The 13244-nt window shown below is 41.8% G+C and overlaps 1 protein-coding gene across 3 annotated transcripts in view; it reads right to left on the bottom strand.

Annotated features, from left to right (window-relative positions):
* The window catches only part of LOC125461535 (cadherin-22-like), a 731460-nt gene that overhangs the window by 207601 nt on the left and 510615 nt on the right, over positions 1-13244 (bottom strand). For all 3 annotated transcript variants that reach the window (XM_048550445.2, XM_059652843.1, XM_048550446.1), the window contains exon 8: positions 1968-2104. In XM_048550445.2, the coding sequence (XP_048406402.1) occupies positions 1968-2104 (137 nt within the window). The remainder of the gene's footprint in view (positions 1-1967; positions 2105-13244) is intronic.

Here is a 13244-nt window from a genome sequence, read left to right as displayed (position 1 = left end):
ATGAAATGAGAAAAATGGATTTGTTGCCATGGACCAGATGTTATAGCAGTATTGTGTGTATTAAAGAGAAATTGTTTGGCATAAGGAGATATGCTGAAGTGAACTGTGGGTCAGTCATTTCATTCAAAGTCCCGCACCTCTATGCATTCAAATGCAGTTTGAAAGAACGCTAGCCAGGAAACAGAATTGTTAAACTAACATTTAACAACCACAAGAGAAATGTGCAGAGCTGGCATAGAATGCAAAGCGCAAAGGAAATAACAACAGTAGAAAGCTATCGCATAGAAATTATAGAAGAGAAACAGGTCATCCAAACTCACCCATTCTGATGTTTAAGTTCTACATTAAACTTCCCCCACTTTTTCTTTTCTAATATTTTCTTCCTTATGTGTCTACCCAGCTTATTCCAAAATGCATTTATCCAAATTTGCCTCAGTTACATTCTGACAATGCACTGGATGAAAGCGTGTCCAATGAACTTCTATCTGGATTTATTTGCGACTGCCTGATGCCTCTGATCACCAGTTTTGGGTTTCCTTTGCATCCTCTTCACATCTGCTCGAATAAATCATTTATAAATTTTAGAGATCTCTGCCATAGTTAGAATTGAAACTCCTGTGTCAATTTACAAACTAGAGGTAGGAGGTGCAATGTACACTTGGGTTTTCTATTTGTTGGTGTAGGCAACAATCACTTAAGAAGAAGTAGGGACACGAAAACAAGAAAACCATTGCTGAGAAAAAAAAACCTCATCAAGTTCATTCTAATGAACAAGCAATATTATTTCAGGATTGTGATTTTGTACTGCCCTGTTTGGAATGGATAACTGTGGGAAATTGACAAAGTAACTGTTTGGGTGTGAGATACTGGTCACAATGTTAATGTTTCTCTGCACTATCAGATGCATTCATGAAACTTAACATACCCGACAAAAACTGTGGAAATGCGTATAGAAAATGGAAACAACATTGCATAATTGAATACTCGACAGTACGTATCTCAGAGAGATCCACATATTTAACTCTTCGCTCAGCAAACTCATGGAGGCTTCAAAACTCATGCTTATCTCCTCTCCCTTGGATTAAGTTATCCAAGACAGTTCATCTGAATCTCAGCTTTTCTCCTGTTCCACTTGCCCTGCATCAGCTTTTCTCACACTGTGCTACATTGGTTACTTGAGGTGAAATTAATGATGGAGATGGCTCTTTCAGCAGGTCAGAAATTTGGGACAGCTCCACTGTGGCTGCTTCCAGGAGCCCCAGTACAACTCTACACCCTAGAGGTATAGCAGTCTTACTCTGGAGTGTCAGTCTCTTTACGGCTGAGATTCCTATAAACAACTGGGCAGTCAAAGGGCAGGCAGCAGCTCTGTGGAAGCAAAGGCTGCTATCGCTGCTGCAGCCAGAAACTATCAAGGAGGACATTCTAGAACTAAGTAGGGACTTACTATGCTGCCCACCACATCCAACTCTCTCCTCTGGAGCCCAAAGGGTACTGCCAGGTTTAACTTGACGGTCTGCCCATGTGACATCGCGCCAAGCCCCTACTGGTGATTTACCATCACAAGTCAGGTAATGGTTAGATGACCCTCAATTGTCCATTCTCATCCTCCTATGCCCCTGACAGAGGGAGCTGGGAAGTTGATGGGCAGTGAACTTTCCAATTTCCTTCCTGATTCCAGCTCCTGCATCCACCCCTTCACCTCCTGCCTATATCTGTGGATTGAATTAACCCTTTGACGCATGTGTGTACTTTTCCCCACTATTCCATCCTCATAATTTTATTGTTTACGACCTGGGGTCCACTGTTCAAATGTTCTATCTTATAAATCTCTCTGTGTAGTTCACTTTTGTTTCTGTTCCCACGTCCTTTTTCAGCATGTAAACCGTGATCAGACAGACGACTCATCCTTCGCACTGAACAAACGTCATTGAAAAGCAAACTGATGCCATTTAAATGTGACCTACCTGCTTCCATTGCTATCACGGTCAGGTTATGCCATCCTGCTGTCTCTCGGTCTAGCCTTTTCGCAATTGTGATGTCTCCAGTGTTGGCATCCATATTAAATATCCTCTCCAAGTCAGTGTTACGATCAATGGAGTACCTGTCAAAACACCATCGAACAACAGTGAATAACCAGCATTAGTGAGAATATAGCACATAGCTTGGATAGATCATTCCAACCCTGTGACTAATGAACATGAGAAATGCTTGCATCTAAATAGCATATTTTTAGGATCTCCATAGATCTTAGAGCACATGTACAACCAACTAAAATATTTTTGAAATGCTGTCATTGTTTTATTGTAGGAAATCTAGTCGCCATTCTATACCCAGAAAGCTCCCACAAATAATAATGTGATAATGGTCAGATAATCTGTTTACAATTAAGAGGTGACAGCCGAGAGCTATTTTCACTGGACTGTTAATCCAGAAATCCAGGTAATGTCTCAGGTCCCAGACTTCAAATCCTGCCATCGCAGATGGTGGCATCTGAAGTCAATAAAATCATAGAGCATAGAATCCCTACAGTGTGGAAAGAGGTCCTTCAGCCCAACAAGTCCACACTGATCCTTGGAGCATCCCACCCAGGTCCATCCTCCTACAACCCACCGGAGTTACACATCCATGAGCACTACAGGCCTTTTAGCAGAGCCAATCCACCTAACCTGCACATCTTTGGACTGTAGGACGAAACTGGAGCACCCGGAGGAAACCCAAGCAGACACAGGGAGAATGTGCAAACTCCACACAGGCAGTTGCCCGAGGGTGGAAATGAACACAGGCCCCTGGCTCAGTGAGACAGCAGGGCTAAGCACTGAGCCATTGTGCTGCCCCAATCTGGAACTATGTGTCTAATGATGACCATGAATATATTGTCGATTGTTGGAAAAAACCACGTAATCTACTCTTGTCCTTTAGAGAAGGAAACTACCATCCTTACCTGGTCTGACCTATATGTGACTCCAGACCCACAGCAATGTGGTTGACTCTCAACTGCTCTCTGGGTCATTCAGGCAACACAAGCTGTGACACCCTCATCCCATGAATGAATCAAAATAAAACTCCTGTTTCCCCTGGATTCACCAGCAGTGGTAGAAAGCAACATACAACCTGATCCAGCCCTCACTTCCCTTAAGCTTCCCGATTTTCCAAAGATCAGGAAACCAGCATTCAGGTTTCAACTGGAAGTGTCATTAAAGTAAATAAATGAACAAGATGGGAGCAGGTTGGTTATCTAGCCATTTCTACTGAAACGACGGATTCAAGTTGGATCAGGTTCAGGGTTGAGCGTTTAAACAATACAGCATCCTACCTGACCCATTCAGGAGGGGTTAAAGCGCACCCCCAACATTCCCCTCTAGAATTGTTTGTGTGACAGGGTTTGTGATAGAAATAAAAGCCCAGCTCAGTTAAATTCAGTTCCTTGACATTAATTAGACACTTGCATCAAGGGAACATTAAGACAGTTGCTCCTGAAATTCTGGGAAGAACAATTAGGCATGAAATAGAAAAACGAATCAATTCTGAATTATGGGCCATTTTTGCGCTGTCAGTTGTGACCAAATTGGTTAATTAGCACTTCACTTTGTCCGTTGCAGCTGAGAGAAAGAGATCTTATTTATCCCACCTGCTTTAATCTTGCTTCATTAAAGAGAAAGAATGACTGTTGTGTCTTGTCTGCATCTAGTTTGTTCTCTTTATATTCGTAATTCCCAAAAGGTTTGTCTCCATGGAGAGTAGCTTCTTTGCCTTTTTTTCCACAACTCACTGGGATCTGTCAGGTTATTTTCCCCACTATTTCCAAAGGTATTAATTTCCCATCAATTCTAGAAACAGACTGCAATAGTTGGTGTCCAAGCAGTTTATCAGGAACTCTGACTTGCTTGTATGATCTCCTAAAGACAAAGCGCGACACTTAGATAACCTCCTCACCTGGAATTTATCGGTGAAGGCTCCACGTACACATTCCCTGCAAAGACTGAGGATTTGGCACAATTCCCCCTACAAACCTGCCCTGCATCATTGCACAACAGGAGAAAAGTTGAAGCATCATTGTCTAACTTTGAAGAACATGCAATTTGCACCGAATGAAGTAATCTTGAATTCACAGCTGAATTTTAATTACCCAATCATCTCTTCCAAAGCATATAATAATAGACATTGTCTCAGAGAAATTTTCATTTGAAATGCAGTTTTAAGTTTTGTGATGGCTGGTTTGAGTCATGCCAATAGCATGGGTTCAAATCCTGCATTGGCTGTGATTAACATGAAGGACTCTCCCTCTCAACCCTGGATAAACACCACCAGTCATCTCTCTCTGAGGTAGCAAACCAATGGTTATCTGGGACTAAGGCAATTTTACCATATAATATATCACCTATATAAACTCAACTATCATTACGCTGACTTTTCAGCATTTTAACAACATAGAACGTCAACCTGTTTTACTGTAAATAAACATTTTCAACTTTCTAAGCTTCTGCCTGCAACTCAATGGTTTGTGTTTCGAACTTAGGACTTGTTTCCTCACCAGTTGCCATTATACAATTGTTTGAAGTGCTTAAAGTTGCCTTAAGTGCTAATAAAGTGTCTAACTGCACACATGAGTCCTCGAGTGTCCTTTCATTGGGTGCGCGTGTTGTTGTCTTGGCCAGTATTTATTGCCCATCCGTAACTGCTCTTAAGCAGGTGATGGTGAGCCATAGGCATGCATAGCTACTGTCATGGGAGGGGAGGAGTGCAGGAATACACACACACACACACACACTCACACACACACGCGCGACTTTGAGATCACAAGGTGTAGAGGTGGATGAACACAGCAGACCAAGCAGCATCTTCGGACCAGGCTGCTTGGCCTGCAGTGTTCATCCAGTTCTACACCTTGTTATCTCAGATTCTCCAGCATCTGCAGTTCCTGTTATCTCTAATTCCAGGTCTTTGACTGAATGACAGTGAAGCAATGGCGGAATAGTTGATGTGTGACTGACAGGGGACATTGCACGCAGCGATGCCGTGCATTAGCTGCCCTCTGTCACCTAGAAGGTCATGCTTCATAGGTGTTGTCAAGGCTGCTTTGGTGAATTGCTGCATCTTGTAGGTGATACACATTGCTGCTCCTGTACATCAGTGATGGAGGGAGTGAATGTTGAAGGTGGTAGATAGGATGTGAATCAAACAAGGTGCTATCTCCTAGATGGTTGCAAGCTACCCGAGTCTTGTTGGAGCTGCACCATTCCAGACAAGTGAAGAGTATTCCATCACACTCCTTAATTTAGAGAGTCACAGAATCCCTGCAGTGGGGAAAGAGGCCACTTAACCCATTGAGTCTGCACCAACCCTCCGAAGACCATCCCACCCACACCCAAACCTATACCCAGCCTCCTACTCTATCCCAGTAACCCCATATTTCACATGGCTAATCCACCTAGCCCACACATCCCTGGACACCAAGCGTAATAAGCTTACTGACCTGGCCAGCTCCATTCCCAGGCGAGGGATCCTGCTCAAATTTTGTGGGAGTCGGGGCAGCTCGAAATGACATCTTTCACAGCTCCTCAAAGGTAAGTGGCTTTGGGAACATTGTAACATGTTGAAGGATTAGATCAAAAGGCTTTACCCATATTGCTTGCAATGCTTGTTCCATTCTAACTCACTTCCAATGCATGCCTGCAGCTATCTCATGACTTCTTCTCATCCCCATGTTAACTCCTGCCAGTTTAGGACCCTCCCTTTCAACCAAGCCTACTGTTTACAGAACCAACAAGTCAGTTAGTAATAGGGGCATGTTTGAAATGCTCAGGAACTACCACCAATCAGGTATCTCTAAAGATACAGCAACCATACAGTCTGCTGGGATAATGGAGACTTTTAAAGCATCAGAGAGACCATTAAAGCATTAATAACAGAGGCATCAAGCACTTCACTCTGTCTTTAAAACTGCCAATAAATATTCCAATGTTGACAAAAGAGATTACAGTAAAAGAACTACATTTGTCAGCATTTAAAAGATGTCATTTAGCAAAGTTAACAGTTATCCTCAACTGTCAGGCAGACCCCTCACTGAGGTAATCCTGTCAAATAGACCTCTCACTGAGGTAATCCTGTCAAACAGACCCCTCACCGAGGTAATCCTGTTAAAGCAGACCCCTCACTGAGGTAATCCTGTCAAAGAGATCCCTCACCGAGGTAATCAAGTCATCAAGATCACTCATTGAGGTAATCCTGTTAAACAGACCCCTCACTGAGGTAATCCTGTCAGACAGATCCCCCACTGAGGTAATCCTGTTAAAGCAGACCCCTCACTGAGGTAATCCTGTCAAACAGACACCTCACTGAGGTAATCCTGTCAAACAGATCCCTCACCGAGCTAATCTTGCTGTGATGTGAAGTCTCAGACAAGTGTGTACTCATCCAACCTAGGACAAAGACAGCACCATTCAGTGTCCTTTCTACTGAGATGTGTCTGGCAAGTCACAAAATTGGAGCTATTCACAGCAATAGAGAAAATTCAGCCCAGAGACTGCAAAATCCCAGAACATATTGATAACATCAAGTTGAAGAAGCTATGCTTTAAACTTTCTATTTACTTCTAAGAGAGAAGAGAAGTAGGCTCTCAACAGGTAATCATGCCAGTGCCATACACCAAACCATCACAATAAACTTTGAAAAGCCAAGGATTTCTAATATATCCTGGAAAATCTGTAACAAGGTTAGCCTTTCAGGATTGAGAAGGGGAGAACAGCTATCAGGAGTACATAGGAAAGCGGATGGGAGCTTGCATTCAGATTGAAAATTAATAGGGAGTTAGAAAGAGACTGGATGATTTGATTAGCTTCGGTGAGAGATAAACGCTTCAGGCATTCTGCTCTGGAGTAAAAACTTCCTAGAGATCAGACATAACCACTTGGCAGATAATAATTTCTGATTCATTCTGAAGAATGTCATCTTAAAGGACAGTTAAATGTTCAGCTGATGTTGTAGGGTTTTGGGTGTGCCAAAAATAGGGAAAAAAAACTTGGAGTTTTAAACCGTAACTTGCACCCAAAAATAAAGTTTAGTCAATAATGCTTTTAGTCCAGTGCTGCAGGAAAGGTAATAAAGTGTAAAATCTTCTTGGTTTATCCATTAAGATATAAACTGAATGTTCAAAGTTATATTTATTGTATTTATAATCTCTACAGGGATCATAATAGTATTGTTTATGCACATATAGTGTCAACTGTGGTTCAGCAACACGGTTCTCTCATGCTGAGTCACAAACTTGCGGATTCATTCTTTCTCAAAGACTTGAGCGCAGAATCCAATCTAATAGCATAGCACTGAGGGAATGCTGATTGAATGAAAATGTTTATTTATTGTATTAGTGTTTTATTTCCCATGCAGAAATCCGTTATTTTAAAGTTTACAGGTGTCACAGTCAGAGCATGAAATCACCTTGAATTACCATTACAATTGTTACAGAGTGATATTGTTAACGATTTCAAAAGCATGTTGGCGGGGGGGTGGGGGAAGATAAAACGTTCTTCTGCACACCATTCAGAAGCAGCACTGAGCTGAATCACAAACACTTAAGTCATGGCAAAACTGACCTTTTTGCTACTAAAACTCTAAATCCTTTTTATTTGCTGCAAAATTGATTTCACCTGAAGCTAACCTTGCACTCACCATCAACCACTATCCCAAACTAAAAGCACAATGATGACCTGTTGTGTCCCTTTGGGCACTGTTGAATGAAACTTTTCAAATTGGGCTTAACTTGCTTGGAGCATGGGTACTAGTTCTAAAACTTCACACATTTAAATGTATTTAATTTTGTGGGAAACTGGTGATCTTTTTCAGTTGTTGTAGTTTGTCACCATATGGTGTAGCTTGATGAATCTGTCCTGCTCAGCAGAGACCAAAGTGCATGAGATCAATGTTGCAGACTGGAATCTTTCGTGTTGCAGCTCACAGGTTTGTTGCCTCGTGGATCATAAAAATGTATAGATCCATGCGTACGGGCATATTGTTAATCTGTTTTAACAATGTAAAAGGTTTCAAATGTCAATCCTGTGGAGGCAGATTGACATTTAAGTTGGATAATGTGAATGCATAGATGTTAGACCCATTGTAAGGAGTTAGCTTACCTGTTTCAATTCCATCCTCAAGTGCCAGTTTCCTGTGTACATCTTTGTAAGCTAAAGAATGGATACATGCATTCACACCAGTGTCACTTTTGTCATAAAGCAGGTTGTCTATTCCTTGTGTTAATCACCAGGATTAAACACATCAACATTTCTTTTGTTAGCATCCATGTGGCATCTCAAGTTGACCACATGTACTGGCTGATTGGGGCCTGTCAGGTATAACATTTAGTTGTATCTTAGATTTTGTTGACCTGCTTGTGTCCCATAGACGAGAATGTTGAAAGCTTCTTTGGCATTGTCCCTTTGTCGGCTCTTCTTCATATGCTGCTGTGGAGTGTTGTGTTGTACTCTGAGTTCCTCCAGACATAGATTGTATATGTTACAAGATGCTAAACACTACCTTGTTGAGGCAAGCCATATTTCATACCAGATTTGGATAGTCCACTGAACCTGTTGACCACTTCATTAGTTGTTTCAGATTCAAGCACTTGTAGATGGTGCTGGTTTACTCCAATGTCTTCAAACTTGCCCCTTTCTCTTGTTTGCTTGGGTTTATCCAGAAGTGCTTTCCAAAATTATGTGGTAGGCTAAAGGCAATGGACAGTTTCACAAACCGTTCAGCTAAGTTAATCACATTCAGTATCTTTGCCTCAATTTCAATCTGTGAATTAATCAACTATTTTTCGTTGGCTGCTGTCGGTATAATATGAACTCATGTCTGAAATTGACTTGAACTTTAAGTTGTTATTCCGAAATCTGAAAACTTTTCTCAAATCTCTGTGATGACCATTAGAAATACTGGAAGATTTTATTCTTAACTCTTCAGTGCCCAAAATGCGAAGAAATTTGATTGTCTATCATTCATAGATTATAGAATCATAGAAGACCTACAGTGTGGAAACTGGCCCTTCGGCCCAACAAGTCCACACTGACCATCAGACCCATCCTCCTAATCTACACATCCCTCAACACTCCGGGCAATTTAGCATGGCCAATCCACCTAGCCTGGACATCTTTGGACTGTGGGAGGAAGCCGGAGCACCTGGAGGTACTTAGAAAGAGGCTATTCAGCCCACTGTGTCGGCACCAGCACTCTCCAAGAGACATTCACTCATTGTCTATCTCCCTGTCAACAACAGTGCTCAGAATCCTCAGTAAGGGCCGTCAACTGGGTCTAACCCATCTCCGGCACCTTTGTCCTCACACCTTCTCTTCTCACATGCTACAGCGACAGGGTTCCCTTTGTCCTTACCTACCATCCCACCAGCTTCCACATCCAGAGGACCATTAGCTGCCATTTCCACCACCTCCCGTGAGATGCCACCACAGGACACACATTTCCTTCCCCTCCCCTGTCACCTTTCTGCAGGGACTGTTCCCTCTGCGACACATTGGTCCACTCTTGCTTCACTCCCCACACTGCCCCATAGCCTCACTGCACCTTCCCCTGCAAGTTACCTTCGCCCTCCTCAGTATCCAAGGGCCCAAGCATACCTACCAGCTGAAGCAGTGCTTTACCTGTACTTCCCACAATCTAGTCTATTGCATTCGCTGCTCACAATGTGGTCTCCACTACATTGGGGAAACAAAGCGTAGGCTGGGTGACTCACAGAACACCTATGTTCTCTCTGCAAAAGAGACTCCCAAGCTTCACTTTGCCTGCCACTTTAATGCACCACCCTGTTCCCTGGCCAACATCTCTGCTTACTGGTGCCATGTGACTGTTTTAAGGATGCAGTTTAACTTAGACTGACATCTATGTCACAATCTTTTCCCAATTTCGAAATTGTGGCTAAAGCTCTACTAAATCTATTGTGGTGTCATTTCAATTAAAATCTAAATTTATCTTAACAAATATTCTGTGGAAGAAAGTCATTGAAACTATCCTGTAAAGTGTTATTAGAATTGTTGACGTTATTGTTATATGAGCCACTAATTTTTCCTCGCATTGGCACATAATTTTCAATTGAGCTTTTGTGATTCCTATAATAGGTGGCTTCAGCAAGGACAATAGTTGTGAATACTACAATTCGCTTCATCATACTTGGCCTGTAAGAGGCCACGGTGAACAAACAGACATAAGGGTAAGATTTCCAACGCTGTTCTTTCAGCATGCTTGACTTTCACTGGAAGGTTAGAAATAATGACCCTTGTTTAGAAACCCACTGAAACACATACTTTTGGCTCTCGTATGAAGAACTGTGTACTTGGTTGAGCTATTTAGAGGTCAGACAGTGGACACAGCCATGCGTCACTGTAAGGAAAAAGTTAATGTGTGCAATGTGGCAAAGGAAAAGGATAAAAAGTCATATTGTTTTGCATTAATTCTTTCATTTTTGGCATATATGGAACAAGACAAATACAATTAAATTTTATCCCACAGCTCTGGCCACTGATGCAGTATGCTCTTGACACGAATGAATGAAATTTGTCCTTGGTAAATATCCCATCAAGTATAAATATAATTGTTTTGGGAATTTATTGTTGGTTATTTTGTTAATTGTGTCTCTATGCCTTTATCATTAAACAACCTGATTCCAAGATGAGTAAGGGATAGTATCAGAGATAATGGGAACTGCAGATGCTGGAGAATTCCAAGATAATAAAATGTGAAGCTGGATGAACACAGCAGGCCAAGCAGCATCTCAGGAGCTCTCTGATGAAGGGTCTAGGCCCGAAACGTCAGCTTTTGTGCTCCTGAGATGCTGCTTGGCCTGCTGTGTTCATCCAGCCTCACATTTTATTATCCAAGATGAGTAAGGTAAGCTTTTATGCTATTCAACACCTGATAGCACAAGTGATTATTTCTTAAACTGCTGTTAAATGGTAATGATAATTAATTGTTAATTAGTTCTGACTGTTAGATTACACCTGCTATTAATGCTGATATAAATCTGTTACTGACAGCTATTAAAATACAAATAGGAGAACTGTTCATTTTGGCGCAATTTAAATTAGTTATACACCAGAGAACAGCATTGTTCCTGTTTCTTTAATGTTGTGAATTTTATTCCTTCCTCTCATATCCAGTGTGATTACTGAAACACAGAAAAAAAGTAAACACCACAACACTATAAGAAATCAGAAAAGAAATCGGCTATTCAACCCCTTGAGTCTGCTCCACCATTCAATAGGGTCACGGCTGATCCAACACTCCTCATGTCCACTTTCCTGTTCTTTCCCCATATCCTTGATTCCCCTACTGATCAAAAATCTATCTACCTTAGCCTTAAATACACACAAAGACTCTGTCTCAAAGTTCTCTGTGGCAAATATTTTCCAACACTCTCAACCATCAGAAGATATTTGTCCTCATCTTAGTCTTGGTGCCCCATTATTCTGAGACTATGCTTTCTGTTCCTGGTCTCTCCCGCAAGGGGAAACACCCTCTCAGCATTTACCCTGTCAAGCCCCTTTAGAATCCTACATGTTTCAATGAGGTTATCTCTCATCCTTCTAAATTCCAGAGAGTAGAGTGCCGACCTGTTTAGCCTTTGTTCATGTATCACTCCCTTCATCTTAGGGATCATCCAAGTGAACATTCTCTGAACTGCCTCCAATGAAATAATATCTTTTCTTAAACCAGGGAAGTGAAACTGTTCACAGTACCCCTGATGAGGTCTCACTAGCGCCTTGCAGTGCTGCAGTAAGACTTCCTTACTCTTATACTCCAACCCTTTGAAATAAGAACCAACATTCCATTAGTCTTCCTGATTACCTGCTGCACCTGTGTACTGGCTTTCTGTGTTTTGTATATAAGTCCCTCTGTGTTGCAACTTTCTGCGGTTTTTCTTCATTTAAATAACACCTTTGCTCTCCCTTCCAAAATGAACAACTTCATATTTTCCAATCACTTGACCTATCAATATCTCTCTGTAAACAGTATCGCTCTCACAACGTGTGTTTCCACCTATTTTTGTCATCTGCAAGTACGGCTGCAGTACATTCAGTTCCTTCCTCCAAGTCATTGACAAATACAGTAAACAGTTGTGGCTCCAGAACTGAACACTTGGAATCCTAAGTGTCACAGGTCGTCAAACTGAAAAATAGCCCTTTATTCCCCACTCATTGTTTCTGATGAAGTAGCTGAATCATAGATTCCCCAGTGTGGAAACACGCCATTCGGCCCAACAAGTGCACACCACCCTCCAAAGAGCATCCCACTCAGACCCATGTTTCCCTGAACCAATTGTCTACCTATGCCACTTTACTACCTCAAACACAGTGGGCTCTTACGTTGGGGCTTAGCATTTTAATGGGCTATCTAATTGAATGCCTCTGGGAATCCAAGTTCAACACATTTACTGGCTCTCCTCTGTCCACTCTGTTAGAGATTTCAGGCTGAAGAACAGAAGGGTCACTGGACTCAATACTAGCGCTTGTTACCCTCTCTGCAGATGCTGCCAAACCTGCTGAGTTTCTGCGGCCGTTTCTGTTTTTGATTCAGAACTCCAGCATCCACAGTTCATTGCTTTATTTCAGTGCATATTTGGGCTTTGTCTAACCAACCTTTTTAACTGTAGTGACTATAAGTGGTGCAGAGAATGGTCAACTGTTTGTAACTCACAGATTGATTACAGTTATGCTAAGCTTACAAACAGTGAATTGGAGAAAACTTTAGAGACAGGATCGAATCAATTTTCAAGTATTGGGTTGCGATTACCCAGCCCTGCCTTCTAAATACAAACCTTAAAACCTATGAAAGAATAAAGTGTGGACCTGTGTCAGTACACACGAATCTGGTACTCATGTCCTGCAAAGCCAGCACAAGAAGTGATGATTTGAATGCAGAAGAACATTTTGGGAAAATTACTAACTTTCGTGGATGAAATTTGTCAAAAATTTGATTTCTTAAATCCTGATAAGGCATTTTCAGATTTTGACTAATTCAGAAGGAGTAAAGAGAGTTCCGTAGAAACGAACATCATGTATTTCAGGAGAGATAATGGAAAATGCAGATGCTGGAGAATCCGAGATAACCAAGTGTGGAGCTGGATGAACACAGCAGGCCAAGCAGCATCAGAGGAGCAGGAAAGTTGACGTTTTGGGTTGGGACCCTTCTTCAGAAATGGGGAAGGGGTAGGGAGTTCCAAACATCATTCTATGAACCTT

This window comes from Stegostoma tigrinum, chromosome 19, assembly GCF_030684315.1.
Source record: "Stegostoma tigrinum isolate sSteTig4 chromosome 19, sSteTig4.hap1, whole genome shotgun sequence".
NCBI lineage: Eukaryota > Metazoa > Chordata > Chondrichthyes > Orectolobiformes > Stegostomatidae > Stegostoma > Stegostoma tigrinum.
The sequence above is the reverse complement of the archived record's forward strand: the minus strand, read 5'-3'. Positions and strand labels throughout refer to the sequence as shown.